General features: G+C 39.4%; 1 protein-coding gene across 1 annotated transcript in view; it reads right to left on the reverse strand.

Moving 5' to 3' along the window:
• LOC122802330 (mannosyl-oligosaccharide 1,2-alpha-mannosidase IB-like) overlaps positions 1-18,751 on the reverse strand; it is a 2,920,195-nt gene that overhangs the window by 1,955,050 nt on the left and 946,394 nt on the right. Inside the window, exon 2 of the mRNA XM_044071970.1 lies at positions 2,486-2,579. Coding sequence (XP_043927905.1) covers positions 2,486-2,579 — 94 coding nt within the window. The remainder of the gene's footprint in view (positions 1-2,485; positions 2,580-18,751) is intronic.

Here is an 18,751-nt window from a genome sequence, read left to right on the forward strand (position 1 = left end):
CTGAAACATTTCTCCCAACAACCCCTTCTGCAGTCCATACAGGTACAGTCAAGCACTCTCCTGATCAGAAAATGAAACTTTTCCCTAATGATTTCTTTTGCAGTCCATCCAGATATGCACAAGCACTTCCTTGACCACCAAATTAAACATTTCCTCCAATGATCTCTTTTGTAGTTCATCCATGTAGGCAGAAGTAATCCCAATGATCCCTTCTGCAGCCTGTCCATGGACAAGAAAGAACTCCCCTGTCCAACAAATGAAACATTTCGTACAAGGACCCCTTTTGCAGTCTGTCCATGTATGTAGAAGCATTTCTCTGACCACCAAATGAAAGATTTTCCCCAATGACCCCCCTGTGCAGTCTGTCAATTATATGCACAAGCACTCCTCTAACCAACAAATGAAATATTTTCCACAGCGATTCCTTCTATAGTGTCCCAGGTATGCACAAATTCCCCTGACAAGCAAACAAAACATTTCCTCCAGCAATCCCATCTGCACTCTGTCCAGCTGTACAGAAGCACTCCCCTGACCATGTAATGAAACATTTCCCTCATTGATCCCTTCAGCTGTGTCTCCAGATATGCAGAAGCATTCCCCTGACTTCCTAATGAAATATTTTCACAACAATTTCTTCTGCAGTCTCTCCACATATGCATAAGCACTGCCCTGACCAGCAAATGAAACATTTCCCTCAACAATCCATTCTGAAGTCTCTTGAGGTAAGCACAAGCACTCCCCTGAACATCAGATGAAACATTCCCCCACTGATCACTTTTGCAGTTTGTCCATGTATGTACAAGCACAGTCCTGCCTTTCAAATGAAACATTTTCCCCTACGATTCTTTCTGCTGTCTGTCCAGGTATGCACAATCACTCCCCGACCACAAATAAAACATTCCCCCAAAGATCCCATATGCAGTCTGTCCAGGTGTGCACAAGCAATCCACTGACCACCAGCTGAAATATTTCCCCCAGTGATCCCATGTGCAGTCTGTCCAGGCATGCACAAGTACTCCTCTAACCACAAAATGAAACATTTCCCCCAATGATCCCTTCTGCAGTCTGTCCATGTACAGACAAGCATTCCCCTGATCAAGAAGTGAAACATGCCCCCAAATGATTCCATTCTGTAGTGTGTCCATGTACAGACAAGTACTCCCCAACCACAAAATGAAACATTTTTTCAATTCCTTCTGAAGTCTGTCCATGTATGCAGAAGTACTCCCCTAACCAACAAAAGAAACATTTACCCAATGACCCCTTCTGCAGTCAATCCATGTATGCAGAAGATCTTCCCTATCCAACAAATGAAACATTTCCACAATGATTCCTTTTACAGTCCTTCCATGTATGCACAGCACTCACTTGACCACCAAATGAAACATTTCCCCAACAATCCCTTCAGCAATCTGTCCACATATGCACAGGCTCTAACACTCAAATAAAAACTATTAAGCCAAATACTCCTCAGCCACTCAACTCCACTCCACAGAAAAAATCAGTCCCCTAAATAAAAAAAAGGGAATGGAATGAAAATCTTAAAAACAAAATCACTTTATTAAAGGTAAATATGCTTCCAGTGAAGCCCAACCATTAAATCGAACAAGTGCTTTTATCCTTTACAATGTCAGGACTTCTTTAAAGTTCAAATGATTATTCCACACTCCATCAATTATATATCTAAACTAAGGAACCTCCCCTTATTGTTAATTAATTAGTTGAATAATGTGTCCTATTGCCAGACCTTTAGCATTTGTTTATCCATTTCTATTGGATATTATCTCTCTTTTTTTTTTTTATTTAAGGGACTGATTTGCCATTTTCTTTTTACTTCTGTGGAGTGGTATGGAGTGGCTGCAGATTATTATACACAAGCTATTCCCTGACCACCAAATGAGACATTCGCCCAAGGATTTTTTCTGCAGTCCATCCATGTAGGCATAAGTACTCCCTTGATCACCAAATGAAACATTTCCCCAAAGATCACTTTTGCATTCTGCCCATGTACGCACAAGCACTTCCACCTCTCTAACCACCAAATGAAGCCTTTCTCCAATGATCTCGTCTGCAGTCTGTCCATGTATGCACAAGGAACAACAAATTAAACATTTTTCCCTACATGTTAATAAATTCCAAATGGAAATAAACAGGCATTGAAAGATAAATGATGCAGAGAGTTGGGTTATACATACTGTTTCCACTGATGTCACAAAGTAAGTGGGGCTTACCAAAGTAGGTCGTACTTTTGAACGTCAGGTCACTGAAGCAAGGCTGATTGGAAAACACTGCACCTTTAAGTTTGCTTGATAAATCTCAGAAATAAACGTCCATATTTGCTACTTCTTTGAGTAAAATAGCACAGATAAAAATGGACTATCCAAAAGCTAGCAAAATTAAAATGGAAATATATATGAGTGTAACATTAAACTCTACTTGCAAATAGACAGCATTTTAGGAAAAATATGAATGACAGGATACTTACGCTGCCCCCATCGTCCTGTTCTAGGATTCAAGTAGTTTGGGTAAAGACCGTTAGGGCGATCCATCTTTTGAAGCAGTTTTCGAATATGCATAACCTAGAAACATTACAGTAAGACACTTAAAAACTTAAAACAGAAACAGGGAAGCATACAACAGTCTCACAGTTCCAGATGATGCTTACTGCAGTAGGTAACCAATGTAATCATACAGCTCCTGCTACCATGGGATGGAGGATTGAGAAGGAGAGCTTACAGTTTTATTGGAGGAAAAAGAATTAAGTATTTAAAAATGTTTCCTTTTTCCAGAAAACAAAGTTGCTTACCTTTCCAGAAAACAAACTTGCTTACCTTCAAGGTGCTATCAAGTATAACTCTGTATAATAGACACACGTGTAATATTGTTGGAAATTAAATGCTTATTTTTCAACCTACGTACAGGTGATTAAAAAAGTGATATTCAACCATACAATATTGGATTCACATCTGCTAGTCAGGGTACTTGTTAGATTACAGTGTTATTTTTATGAAGCATACTCTTCAAAAGCCACCTTTAGAAATGAAGGAATCTGATATTTTAGTAGTGGGAGCATAGCCAAGATGGCACAGAGTTAATAACTCTTTTTAGAGCTCTGCAGTGTTAGTCTTTCATTATAGAGGCAGTAGGAGGTTTTACTTTGCACTAAGTGTTTACTTCCTTCTAAGATTTCTTTTAGACTTAGACACAAAGATTATTTTTTTGACATCTATTAATTGCTTTCATTACTTCTGGATTCAATTTCAAAATTAAGAACAAATAGATTTTGTTAGCACTTAAAATGCTTCATGAACTATGTGGGAATTTTGTGAGACTGTCGGTGACTTGATGTGTTCATACGTCTGAATTTAATAGGTATGAGTATGTATATTCAGTTTCTAGTTTCTTATCCCTCTGTTGTCGTTGGTGTGTCTTCTTGGTGATTTGGGTGAATTTTGAAAGGTTTAGATGAGTAAGTTGTGTTCCAGTTTTGTAAGAAGTAGTTGAGGTGATATGCTCGTTGAAACCATGTGTGACAGTTGGTTTAGTATTATATTATTTATTTGCTTTTATTAGTTCTGGTTTCAGTTTCAGAAATAGCAATGAGCAGCCCTTGTTAAGCTCTTGACATGCTTCGTGATGTGTGTGGGAATTTCATGAGAGACTGTTGGTGACTCATGTTCGTGCTTCTGAAATTAAAAGGTACATGCAAGTGTTTCTTGTTTCCCGTCTCTTGTCTCACTTTTGTTGAAATGCCACAAAACAAAACAAACTTGAAAAAGGAAGCCTGCAAGACAATAAACCTCAGCAGATGCACCAATTCCAGACACAGTGATGCTGATAAACTGAAAGTTAAAATTTACCTTTGCAGTTTTATTACAACTTTCAATGTTGATGCAGGGGACATTTCCTCCATCATAAAGAAAAATTGGAGTATTTTACAATTAGACATGCAAGATAACTCACGGTTTGAGATTACACCCAAGGTGGTGTTTAGGAGGGGTTTGAATCTGAAGAGTATTCTACAGATGAAATCGAACCATGCCCCGGTTAGGGGGATGTACAGATGCAATATGTGTAAATACTGTAGGTTGATTAAAGCAGGGACCTTTTTTAGTATTGGGAGACCAAATACACTATCAGGGGTAGATTTAACTGTGTCAGTTCACATGTGGTATATTTGGCTAGGTGCTCTTCATGCCCAGTGTTTTATATAGGAAAAACTGACAGGAAACTTCAGGAATGCCTTTATGAACACCTTTATGCCATCAAAAAAGAGAAGATGGAGAATGCGCTTGCCAGGCATGTTAAGGAATACCCGGGTCATGAACTTACTTTTTCAGTCATTGATCAGGTAGTTCCTTCCAATAGGGGGGGTCCAGATACGTTACTGTTAGAACAAAAGGAATTAATTTGGCAGCTAAAACTAGAAGCTTATCATTATCCAGGCTTAAATGGAATGTTATCCATTTCTTGTATTTTAAAATTAAGAAGTTTGGTTAGGTAATTTTATTGTATTTATTTTTGTGGATTGCATCCATTTTAATTTCTTCATCTATTTTTTATCTATTTCAGCATGGTTTACAAAAGTATGGATATTCCTTTTACTGCTTGTTCAGTAAGGTTGAGTCCTCAGGGAAGGTTTTGAGCAGGTGTTGTGAATGTATTGGCTTAATTGCTAAGTAGTCATGTGATTTATGAGCTTTTTATTAAGGTGTAAGCTGAATGTGTTGTTTGTTTTTCTGATGAAGTTGGTGTGGGACACTGACGAAAAACCTATTTTTGTTGAGCTTAAAATAAAATTTTAACTTGCAGTTTATCAGCATCACTGTCTGGAATTGGTGCATCTGCTGAGGTTTATTGATTTGGAAGAATTTTGAAAGGATTAGTTGAGTAAGTTGTGTTCCATTTTGCAGGCAATGACTGAGATGAACTGCTGGTTTGTGCTGTGTGTGACAGTTGGTTTAGAGTAGTCCATTTGAAAGTTGAAGTCTTGGGATCAAGGATGAGTTTTCCTGCTGATTGGATGTTTTACAGTTGGAATGCCCTGATGGAGATTTTAGGACTTATACAATATACTTTTGATGTGTTTTAGATGGAATGGAACTGTTTTTTTCTTTTCTTCCAGGACTGATAATTATGAATCAATGTTGTTATTTTGCTAGAGAGTGAGTACTGGAAGCAAAGGCAGTTGCTAAGAAATGCATTTCAAACTGAAGAGTGTAATTCGGTGGGGGAAAATGATTTGTGTGTGAGCATGGTTGAGATAAGCTGTGTTCCGGTGCACACTTGCTCAGAATTTTGTAGTTACAGCAAATGGAGGAAAATGTGTTATAATTCAATAGTTAACAGGTTCATAGATTTTTAATGGGACTACACTAAATATATGCCCAGATTTCTTGTTACACTGAAATGAGCAGGTACACAGATTTATGTTGTAATTCATAGATACACAGATGTTTATGGGTACTGAGTGTATGTACAGAGTTCCTGTGATGGTACATTAAATAGGTCACAAACATCATGGCACCACACTGAGTAGGTACACATATTTGGTGTGGTACTGCACTAAACAGATGCCCAGATTTTTTGTGACATGTAAATGAGCAGGTGCACAGGCTTATGCTGATAATCCACTGATAATAAAACATTCTCCTAGTGCATCAAATGTCACATATTATGGACAAAACATCAGTATTTTTATACAAAAGGCTGTCATCATTTTAGATGTGAGGTGTTATTAAAGGTGGGATATTAACAAGAAGAAGCCTGCAAACTATGTGTGTGGGTTACACTGTAAAATTTGGTTAAAAAGAAATAGTGTATTTGAGATCACACAATGTACAATGTGCAAGTGTGAGCTTAGGCCCAGGTCGCAGGTCAAAGGTCTAGTGCCTTAACCTTTACTTTGCACTCCGGCACCCTCATGGCCAACATGGTACTCTGCAGCCTCAATGGATAATACAGCTACACTTGTGGATAAATATACACATTTTTATTTAACGAGTATATTTCTGCAAGTACTTTTACTTTTGCATGCATTATCCCAAACTGATATCAATATAAAGGAAAATGACTGCATTAGAAGTCTAGTTAATTTTACCTAACCTAATTTATCTTCATTAAATACGTTTCCATTTGGCAGACCTTTTATTAATAAATGGCAGGTATGATGTATGTTCTAAAATCTCTGTATGTTTATTCTCGCAAGAGTCATACTTACTCATGTAACATTATACTCATTTCTATGTAAACAACAGAGTACATGTCAGTACTATCTCCTTCAGAGCAGTTATAAACAAAATGCTTACTCCCATAATGGAGAAGCCTAGTAAAAATTATTGCAAATATGGACATTGCATGTAGAATTCTAATAATGATCTAACAGCTGCTCATCCCGTTACAGGGTGTTTTGCCAGTGTTTCCCCTACTGACTATTAATGTCCAGAACATTACCAGATGCTCTGTAATAATTTCTCAACTGCTTTGTGCCAACAGGCATCATTATACTATAAACAAACATTCAGAAAAACAGAAAATTACATATTTTGTTCATTCTGAAAACTCACATTTGAATCTTATCAATGAAGCATGCTAGGTAATGGAAGTCCCAAAAGGCAAACGAATGTGACTGGGTGAAAATAAACTCTACAGTGAATTACAACAGTCAAGAGTTATCCGCCAGTGGTACTGATCTCATTAAAAAAAAATAAAAGGGAATACCACAGCTACCAATACAACAGTAGTACAAAGTATTAAAATGGGAAAACACTATATAGCAAAGAATGCATTTCATATGAACACTTGTTATTGAAACAAAGCAAAATATATTAACTTTTCTTTTTATATTGCTTTTATTCTGGTGAATTTGATGTTTGAGAAAGTCTGATTGCTTTGATTTCCTGCCAATGCCAGTGTTATAGTCTTGAATCCATTTAAAGTTGAAGTCTAGCACCTTTTTTTTTTTCAGTAATGTTTATTTATTTTTACAATATAACAGATGAGAAATTGAGATGTAGCATATACAACCAGAAATAATTGGATGTTACACAAATGTTCTGCATTCAGGTTAAAACAAAAGGAAGTAAATCAAACAAATAATCTTATTTACTCTATATACATAGATGCTCCCACAATTCAACAGAATACAACAGGTTATCTCAGTATGCTTAATATAGGTAAATTCTTACAAGCAAATAACTATTTCTGTAGTTTATGAATGCGAGATGATGTGAGAATTCTTAATTATGATGGAATAGTTTTATATGTGGTAATTTATGCAAGTATGATATTAAAAATCTGTTCCCAGAGTTTGTAAGATTTAATGTTTTGGGTTCCTTTGTTAATTGTTATTTTATGGGCTAGTATATGCTTAATCGCCAATACTCTAAAGTTCTCCCAAGACTTCTTGGTTGTTTTAACATCTTCCAATTCTGGAATACATATGACACTGCAGCTTTTTTTTTTTCATTTGTTGTATTTGTAAACCTTCTTAAAATTCTTAAATAAAGAAAGTATCCATAATTCTGTAAGTGTTTTATTATAAACCTTCAGTATTTTGCAGTGTTTGGGTTCCTAAGAAAAAATATAAGTCAAATTCCATTATTTACCAGCTGTAAAGAAATGTTTTAAAGGAGAAGAAAATGCTGTTTTAGAGACATTAGACTTTATTTAGTAACATATTAATCTTATTATTATGATCTTAATTATTATGATCTTAATTATTATGATCTTTAGTAATCGGGAAAAGCCCTGGCTGCTGTCTGCTCCTCTCCTAGCGTCATTCTTGCCTGTGTTACCCTGCTCTTCTTGTGCTTCCAACACTAGTCTCTAGGAACCTAAGGACCCTCTCCAAATACCAGCAGGCTCACCTCTCAGCCTTAAACTCCCTGCATCCCCTCTCAAGGATACAAGAAAAGTATGTTTGCTGTCTAACAACTGCCATTTATTTCTCTACCATTGTACCATTGCTACAGGTGCCAAAGCACGTTCTGAGCCAGGACAGCCAGCAGCCTCTACCCCCCCCTCTCTCTTTAGCACCCTAACACTCACTCCCCCCTCTACTGTCTATACATAACTCCCCATCATAGCTCTCACTCTTCCCCTGTCTTTAATTCCGCTACCTCCCTCACATATCTACCTGCAATAAAGACCTGTCCACTAGGTGGCACCCTACTCCTAATCTCATCTCATTCTTATCCTCCCGTTTCTATATTACTTACCTTATTTTCTGTAGTCCCAGACCTACTTTTTTGCTCCTCTAACTATACCCTATGCTATACTATCTATTGCATATTACTTACCTTATTTTCTGTAGTCCCAGACTTGCTTTTTAGCTCCTCTAACTACACCCTATACTATACCATCTACTACTGCCATTTCTATGTTCTCTCATCACTGTTCTTACCCACTTCTGACTTATCAAACTTACCTTCTGTAGCCAGTACTGCTGATTGTTTCTTCTACAGCTGCTTCTTTACCTGTCTCTGCTTGCTCTGTTCGCCCTGCGCTCCCCTCCCTACCCTCAATTCCCACCCACCCCCGTGGTCCTACACTTATACTTACTAGCCACACCCCTTCCTCCTCCCAGTACTCTAAGAGAACTATCTTATTTGCTCGTCTACTCCCACTCCATCCTTTTCAAACCACTCCCCTTTATCTCCTACCTCACTCCTCCCCTGCCCTCATCCACACCTACTATACTTCTATACCTACAAGTAACACAACTACTATCTTATCCATTTAAATGGATAAATTATACTCTACTGCTCATTTCCAACTACTTCTCATACTTATACTACTACCACCTTTCGCTTTTTCCTATATACTCTCCTCCTATGAAGCCCCATTAGTTCCATACTTTCACCACCCTAACAAACAAACCAGCTCACTGTATCTACCCATCCTCTTTAACCATGTTAACATAACAACTACTCCCAGCTACCTACTAGCAAAATATCACAGAATACACCACATTAGATATAACACCCTCAATTCCAGGAGATCCCTTCTCACAAATAGCAAATTCCCAAATCTAAACTATCTCAAACAACTCTACTCATTAAAAGATGGAACATTCACCCAAACCCAGGCCCAACAACAACCCCAATCTCTCTCTCCACAACCCCAACCAATCCACTAATTTTTCCATCACTAAACAATCTAATTCACTCTTTGTAGCTCATCTTAATATTTGAAGCATTAACAATAAAATTGCTCAACTCCATGCCCTCTTTGAGGTCTACTCCGTTGACATTCTTTGTTTAATGGAAACATGGCTAAAACCTGCAACCAAAGACAATGAAATAATCCCACCAGGGTACAATATCCTAAGACTAGACCATGCAGCCAAAAAGGGTGGGGGGGCTGCTATTCTATTTAAATCAGGAATACATTTAACCACTTATGACTGTAAGCCACCACTTAATACCAATGAAGAAATTCTCATATCCAAACTTCAACTTAACAATGCCAAAGCCGTCTATATTATTTGTATCTATCTACCCACCGGTAATAACAATACCACCATAGAAAATATCCTTTGCTGGCTATCTCAACACCTGCCCTAAGAAACTATAACCCTTGGCAATATAAACATTGATTGGCATTGCTGTAGCAGCAACCACCCTACCACCCACATCAACCTTTATAGTTTTTCCCAAACCATCACCTCCCTCACCAGGATAAACAAACACAATAAGAAAGAAAGCACATTAGACTGGATTCTGATAAACAACCATCCCCAAATATAGGAATCTGGAACCCTTCCTGATGACATAATTGACCACTCATTTACCTATATCATCAGGCATAAATCCTATAGTCCCATTCCTACCACTATCAGGAATATTAGATCCAAAAAAAACTTTAACCCTGATCTCTTCCAAAAGGAACATACAGCATGCAATTAGCCTCGCTTAAAATACCCCCCTCTAGAAGAAGTGGTTCAATACTTTAATTCTAACTTCTTAGCCATTCTTGATCACTATGCACCAACCTGCACAATTAGAATCAAGACTACATCTGCCCCTTGGCTTTCTAAAGAAACCAAACATAAAATTCATCTCAGAAATAAATACTGGGCTAAATGGAGAATGATCAAAAATCCTGCTGACCAACAAAATTTCAGACAGCTAAGAAATAACACTAAGAAAGCTATACTACCAGATAAAAGAAACTACTACCTTCAATTTCAGAAGGCTAACCATAATAACCGACAAAAGTTCTGGGCGTGCACCAACCAACTACTACATCAAGGTCAATCCACTACACCAAACCCACATAACACTGTCCATGAAAATCCCATGCATACTGCCAATGCCTTCAATTTCTTTTTTACTGATGCTATCCAAACTCTAGCCAGTCAGTTATTACCTAATAATTTTACTTTACCTACCCATAACAAAACCACACCCTTCCATTTCTTCTCCAACCAGTCCCTACAACCCATATTGTTGCCCTAATCCAAAAACTGAAACCATGCTCTCCTTCAGCAGACCAACTACACAAATCTGCCAAATAGATTGCTTACCCCATCTCCATTCTTATCAATAGAACTATTAGTGAAGGTCACATCCCCAGCATCTGGAAAGTCCCCCATATTATCCCCTTCATAAAGGTGGAAACTCCACCAAATTCTCCAACTATCTTTCCATAGCTCTTCTTTCTTTGGCAAAGATCATGGAGAGATGCATCCATAGGCAATTGCTAGATCACCTAATCCATAATAACTTGCTTTCTAGCTGTCAACATGGTTTCAGACCTTACCATAGCAATACCACTGCCCTCCTTTCCTTTACAGATTGTATTAACAAAAAACGTAATTGCAATTTGCTCTCCGCAGCACTATTTATCGATCTGTCCAAGCATTCGATATGGTAAATCATCAAATTCTGATAGATATCCTCAAATCCCTGTCCTTAGATGCACACTCTATCAAATGGTTCCAATCCTACTTAGATAAATGATAACAGGTTGTGCTTTGGCACAACACTCTATCTACCCACCTATCAGTTAACCTTGGTGTACCTCAGGGGTCCATATTAGGACCTTTCCTTTCCTTTTCTCCATATTTATAAACGGCCTTCATCAAGCAATTCCCCAAGCTACTTGCATACAATATGCAGATGACTCCACACTTGTATGCTCCGCTCCAACCACCTCTGAACTTCACTCCTTTACCCAAAAAGTATTTAACACTGTTGAACAATGGTTCACTCACCATTGCCTTCTCTTAAAACTCCAAAAAAAAAACTCCTCCTTTTCAATCCTAATCTTAAGTCCCCTCCCATAGATTCTTCTGTTTCATCCACTAATGGTACCATTATATCACCTGACCTAACTACCAAGCTACTTGATATCACCTTTGATAATAACTTTACCTTTGACATACACATCAACAACACTATTAAATCTGTCAACAAAAAACTTGGTTCTCTATATAGAATAAAACACTTCCTACCACCTATAGCTAGAACTACTATTGCACTTACTCATCTAATCTCTACACTGCTCTATGCCTCATCCATTTTCACCAATCTATCTAAGAACAACCTCAATAAATTGGAAACCTCCTACAATAACATAGCCAGATTTGCTACTGGCAACCCATTTAGAACTCACCACTGTTGTAATTTAAAGCAGCTTGAATGGTTGGAACTACAGAATCTGCTCAAGTACCACAAATTAATCATTGCCCATAAGACTCTTTACCAACCTTCCAATACTCCTACTCTATCCACCATCATAGGTTCATAGGTTCATACTAGGCTATCTGCCCTGAGCAATTATAAGCCTAGCCCGATTCTGTATGGCTTACGCCACCCCTTGATTTGAGTATACTGTGCCCTTTTTAAGGTTTAGTTTACTGTGCCTCTGTCTAATAGTGACACAGGAGTAATCCCTGGGACAAACCTACGATCCCCCATCCACCTATCGAGATTCTTTTTGAAGAGATTCAGTGAGGTGCTCTGCCTCACATGAACTGGAATTCTATTCCAGAGCGAAGGGAGCCTCTGGGTTATGAACCTGTCCCTCCAGCAAGTTCTATTTATTTCTGTGCTGAGGTTCAAGTCCCTCAAGCGTGTGACTCTAAGGGATTTAGATTTACTGAGGTGGAGCATGTCCATTCATTCTGGATTTGACATAGCTTTGTATGTCAGGCATAGATCGCCTCGAAGTAGGCGGTATGCAACTGAGTAAAGCTGGAGTTTTTTAACCGAGCAGCATATGGCATCTGTTTGAGACCCTTGATCCTCTTGGTGAGATACTTTTGGGGTCTTTCTAATTGCTGCAGGTGTCGGGTAAGGTACATCCCAAAAGGGTCATTGTATTCTATGATGGGCCTGATGAGGGATGAATAAAGGGGCACGATTACCTCTCTTGATCTAGATGTGAAACCCTTTGTGATGAGGTGGGCTATGTAGAAGGTCTTTCTAACCACTTTGGCAATGTGGTTTTCAAAGGAGAGATTGCTATCAACTTGGGTCCCCAGGTCCCTAATAACTTTCTCTGTACTTAATGGGTTTCTGCCTATGTGGTAATTTGTGGGCACATTGTTTTTGCCAAAGGGTATGACTATACATTTTTTGGCATTTAGCTTTAAACCATGGCGCTGGCACCAGTTATCTGTCTCTGTGAGACCTTGTTGAAGGATGTTTGTGTCAGCTGGAGAGTTGATTATGGCGCCCAGTTTGCAGTCGTTTGCGAACTTGGTGAGCCATAGTCCTCCCACGTTTGCCTGTACCTCAGAAAAGTATATACCGAACAAGAGTGGTCCCAGGACAGAACCCTGTGGGATGCCACTTGTGACCAGTTTCGAGTCTGACATGGCTCCAGCAACTCTCACTCTGTGGGTTCTGTCTTTGAGCCAGTTTGCGACCCATCTTGTGACATAGGGGTTTATATTTAAGCTGGATAGCTTATCTATGATGCCCGAGTGGGGTATTGTGTCAAATGCCTTTGCAAGGTCTAGATAGGCTGTGTGGACTACCTTCCCTTCATCTATGGCTTTGGTGACTGTTTTGAAGAAGTCAACCAGGTTCAAAAGGCAGGATCTGCCCTTGACAAAGCCGAACTGGGTAGGATCTAGTGTCTGTAGGTCCCCAATGTCTTTGTTTATGAGCTCCATGATGATCCTCTCCATAGCCTTGCAGACTAAGCTAGTCAGGCTTATGGGGCGATAGTTTCCAGGGTCCGTAGAGGCTCCACCTTTGTGGAGTGGGACCACTGTTGCTGTACGCCATTCTGTGGGCACATATCCTGTAGTGAGGCTGAGATTGTATAGCTGTTTTATTTGAGGGATTAGTTCCTCTTAGAGTTCATGTGGGACGCAACCTGGGATGCCATCTGGTCCCATGGAAGCAGTGTTTTTTGCTTTGGAGAGGGCAGCCTTCACTTGAGCATCAGAGATGTTTGGGAGGCAGCCCTCTGCTGGGATAGATACTTGCTCTTTTGGGGGGGAGGGGGTGGAGAAGTTTGCACTGAACCTGTCTGCCAGGATATTGGCAATGTCTGTGGGTTCAGTGTATTTATTGTCATTTAGAATCAACTCAGAAAAAGTCTGGGAGTTGCATCCCAGGTTTCTAACATAACTGAAAAAAGCCTTATGATTGTCTTTGGTGTCCTGTGCAATTTTTCTCTCGAAGCTGGCCTTGGAGGATTTTATGAGGATCGTAATTTTTGCTAGTACTGATCAGAGATGCCTTCCCTATTAGGGATTTTGCTCTATCATGTAGTAGCTTCCTCCTTCTGTTGTACAGTTTATTTATGGCAGGGGTCCACCAGACTGGACACCTGCCTTTGGATGATTGGGTCTTGGTTTTGTTTGGGATAGCATGATCCATGCATTCGTGGAGATGTCCGTAGAATGCGTTTATATAGGATTCTGCAGTTTGGGCCGTAGTTTCCACTGGCCCTGGGGCCTTGAAGGATTCCACTTCAGTTTTGAGAAGTGAGACGTTCACTTTTGAGAAGTTTTTCTGTGTGGTTTTCTGGGCTGGGGGTGGGGTCGGGATGTGGACATCCAGTGAAATTAATTTATGGTCTGATCTTACCAATGAGGGATATACTTCTGGTGTGGAGCATAGAGTCCCCATGTTGGTAATGATCAAGTCTAGTATGTTGTCCCCTCTTGTGGGAGTGGTGACTAGTTGTTCCATAGCATTTGAGTTTATAATTTCCAGGAACCTTTGGGCTAAGGTGCTGGGGCTTGAGTAGTTCTCCCAGTCAATGTTTGGGTAGTTGAAGTTGCCCAATATAATGGTGTTCGGAGAGATCTTCATGTTCTCCAATGTTTTCAGGAAAGCCGAGTGGGACTCCTGACTTTGAGAGGGTGGTCTGTAGGATGCTATAAACTGAAAAGCAGTCTTGCCCACTGTTAGTTGCACATGGATGGTCTCCGATACTTTGTGCAATGCCACTAACCTGGAGGTGTGGATATCCTTGATAAATATGGAAACTCCCCCTCCTTTTGTGGTTCGGTCCGGGTTTTGGGGCCGAAAAGCATGATATGAGGTATAGCCTGGTAGTGCTGGGGTGCTCTCTGGAGCCTTGAACCAGGTTTCTGTCACTGCACAGATATCGATGTTCTCCATATTGAGGAGAGCTTCGAGTGCGTGCATCTTGAGGTTAAGACTTCTGGCGTTTAGCAGCATTACCCTTAGTTTCTTGTTCCTTGTGCTGTCTATGGGGGTGGGTTTGACTTTTGAGCCTTGCCTAAAAAAGGCACTATGGGGTTGCAAGAGCCTTTGCCAATATCTGAAAGCCCAGTGGTGACAGGTGCAAGCCGTCCCTAGTGAAGCAACGTGGCTTGTCGAGCATGTCATCCCAGGCTGACAGACACTGGATCCCCTTTGAATGACACCAAAATTTTAGCCAGTTGTTAAAATCGATCATTTTATCTTTGTACTGTGGCATCATTCTAGGTGAGGGTAAGATGCTGCTCAAGTTCAGGGTCATACCAGCCTGGGCTACATAATCAGAGAGCTCCTCTATGCTTCTTTTCATGTAGTCCAGGGAGGTACGTCTTAGGTCATTCACACCAGCATGTACAATGACTGAGTCATATTTGTATTTGCTTTGGAGTGACCTGAGTGCTTGCGTTATGTGGCGGATCCTAGCACCCGACAGGAAGCTCACCATGACCTTCTCTTCATTCAGCCTGGTGAGCGGGACGTCAGTGTGTCTGACAATACAGTCACCTATTACAAGAGTATCAGGTGTGCTATTCAGCCTTAAGCGCTGTGGATACTTGACACACTGACTTTGTGGGCTATGTGTTGTGCGTGTTTTGTTTTGAGGTAGTGTTTGCTTGGATGTCTGCTTTGGAGGTCTCTGTTGCTTAGATAGATTTATATTTAGAGCCTCCGAGTATGTTTTTGTGTATTTATGTGTTTGGTTCACTGATGTGGTGGGACTATGTGATACTGGAATTGTGTTGTGTGAGTTTACCTTCTCCTGACTGGTTACACCAGTTTTGAGATGAGACACCTCAGCCTCCAGTTTGGCTAAATAGTTGCATCTCTCATATATATTTGAACCTGTTTGGAGGAGGAGACGGTTGTCCATGTACATGAGACAGTTGTAACATTGCCTCAAAATTCCCAGATTCACCAGCTGGACTGGAGAGGAAACCATTGACTGACCTTTGGACATGCTAGAGTAATATAGGGAAACTGAATTTAAGACGGACCAATAGAGGACAGGGTAATCGTAGAGAGTATAAGAGTAAGTAGTGCTTATGGTTTAATAGTGCTAACTTGTAGGATTACTTAATTGGACCAGTGAAGGGCCTTAGAATGAGAATATGGTGTTTAAATTGAGAGATAGAGCAGTTCTAAGGGAAAAACTGAAGAGCAGACTTTGTGGGGCCAGGAATAGTTTAAACCCAATTAGGCGGTGCTGCCCGCTGTTGCGCTATGCACAAAAACGCGCAAAAGAGGGTTTTAAGACAGAAAGATGAAGGAGTTTTGGAATTGACCCAAAATGGCCAATAAAACTACAGTTTCAAGTCAGTAACCACTCCCACAGGGGCAGGCAGGCTGCTCAATGTTTTTCACTGCCACTGATCAACAGAGAGACTTCCCTTTAGCCCAAGCAAAAAATGGCCTCACAGAAACTTACAAACAGTTCAAGAACAGCAAGCCTGTAACTGAACTTTTTTAAATCTCAGAAAAGTGGGAAAAAAGCAAGATTGTTTTTGTTTTTTTCAGAGATAGCAGAGGTTCACAAGTATTAACAAGTTATAACAGTGCAGTAAATGACCCCACACAAGAGTGCTAGGCCAAAGACAGATAAAATGCAAGTTTTGATAAAAAAAATATTTTAAAAATAAGTGCAAACAGGAAATTCAGTAAACAGCTCTAGGTTGTGCTCTAAATACAGTTACTAATGCAGAAATCAAGTTTAACAAGCCAGAAAATGCTCAAAATAGGCGGCTATGCAGAAAAACTTAGCAAATAAACAGAGGAAAAATACTTAAAATCTCAAAAGTGGCTCCTTTCTTCTCTCAGCATTTTCTCCTCTTGGTGGGTGCTTCACCAACAGCCAACAAGCCTGAAAAGACACCAAAACCAAGAGGCAACCAGGTTTTAAGAGAGGAAGATGAAGGAGTTTTGGAATTGACCCAAAATGGCCAATAAAACTACAGTTTCAAGTCAGTAACCACTCACACAGGGGCAGGCAGGCTGCTCAATGTTTTTCACTGCCACTGATCAACAGAGAGACTTCCCTTTAGCCCAAGCAAAAAATGGCCTCACAGAAACTTACAAACAGTTCAAGAACAGCAAGCCTGTAACTGAACTTTTTTAAATCCCAGAAAAGTGGGAAAAAAGCAAGATTTTTTTGTTTTTTTCAGAGATAGCAGAGGTTCACAAGTATTAACAAGTTATAACAGTGCAGTAAATGACCCCATACAAGAGTGCTAGGCCAAAGACAGATAAAATGCAAGTTTTGAGAAAAAAACAATTTTAAAAATAAATGCAAACAGGAAATTCAGTGAACAGCTCTAGGTTGTGCTCTAAATACAGTTACTAATGCAGAAATCAAGTTTAACAAGCCAGAAAATGCTCAAAATAGGCGGATATGCAGAAAAACTTAGCAAATAAACAGAGGAAAAATACTTAAAATCTCAAAAGTGGCTCCTTTCTTCTCTCAGCATTTTCTCCTCTTGGTGAGTGCTTTACCAACAGCCAACAAGCCTGAAAAGACGCCAAAACCACGAGGCAACCAGGTTTTAAGAGAGGAAGATGAAGGAGTTTTGGAATTGACCCAAAATGGCCAATAAAACTACAGTTTCAAGTCAGTAACCAATCCCATAGGGGCAGGCAGGCTGCTCAATGTTTTTCACTGCCACTAATCAACAGAGAGACTTCCCTTTAGCCCAAGCAAAAAATGGCCTCACAGAAACTTACAAATAGTTCAAGAACAGCAAGCCTGTAACTGAACTTTTTTAAATCCCAGAAAAGTGGGAAAAAAGCAAGATTTTTTTGTTTTTTTGTTTTTTTTTCAGAGATAGCAGAGGTTCACAAGTATTAACAAGTTATAACAGTGCAGTAAATGACCCCACACAAGAGTGCTAGGCCAAAGACAGATAAAATGCAAGTTTTGAGAAAAAACGATTTTAAAAATAAGTGCAAACAGGAAATTCAGTAAACCGCTCTAGGTTGTGCTCTAAATACAGTTACTAATGCAGAAATCAAGTTTAACGAGCCAGAAAATGCTCAAAATAGGCGGCTATGCAGAAAAACTTAGCAAATAAACAGAGGAAAAATACTTAAAATCTCAAAAGTGGCTCCTTTCTTCTCTCAGCATTTTCTCCTCATGGTGGGTGCTTCACCAACAGCCAACAAGCCTGAAAAGATGCCAAAACCATGAGGCAACCAGGGTTTAAGAAGTCCTTATGTTCATCTCAGAAACATCTAGTTAACACATCTAAATCTAACAACGGGGCTGGGTATTCTCTCTTCTCTAATACTATGGGAAAACTCTGGAATCTCCTACCCAGTGACCTTTCCTCACTTTCCTCTTTATCACTCTTCAAAAATGGACTGAAACCTTTCCTCAAAACACACTGGTTAGGCCCTTGTACTAAACCTCACTATCTACTCTACCTCTGCCTTCCCCTTCCCTTTTCTTTTCATTAACTCTTCTGTTGTCCTTTTTAACAATATTTAACTTATACACTCTGTATCTCATTATTTTCCTTCCCTCTTTTACTTATTTGTTAAAAAAAAAAAAAACTCATTATTACTACTACTGAACGTTAAGCTGCCTCTTTCATTGTGTACTGTACTTGGATAGGGCATCAGCCTGTATGTCTTCTTTTTTGCCATTAAGTTATGTACTGTACCTGTACATTGAATCAGCCTGTATGCCTCCTTTTTTAATTAAGTAATGTACCTACATGTTATTTTGAACCTGCAGTTTACATTGTAATGACGTCTGTCCTCTTCAAATGATTTTCTGTATTAACCTGAATTGTCAGTGTATATACTACTGTAATTTTTTATATTTGTTTGCAGTTTTTATGTTATCTGTGTGTCATGGAGCTCATCTCCCTGGGCCTCTACTGAAAATGGACACATATCCAGTTAGATTAGCCCGGTCAACAAATGTAAAATAAAATAAATTAAAGTTGAAACATTCATTATTGTAGATGTCTACCTTAATTTCGACTATGTCAACATTCCTCAGACGCTTATTAAGCTATCTCCCATTTTCCATTTAAAAAACATATTAATTAACATAAATTATT

The sequence above is a fragment of the Protopterus annectens genome, chromosome 5.part0 (genome assembly GCF_019279795.1).
Source record: "Protopterus annectens isolate FY-2018-M chromosome 5.part0, PAN1.0, whole genome shotgun sequence".
Taxonomy (NCBI): domain Eukaryota; kingdom Metazoa; phylum Chordata; order Ceratodontiformes; family Protopteridae; genus Protopterus; species Protopterus annectens.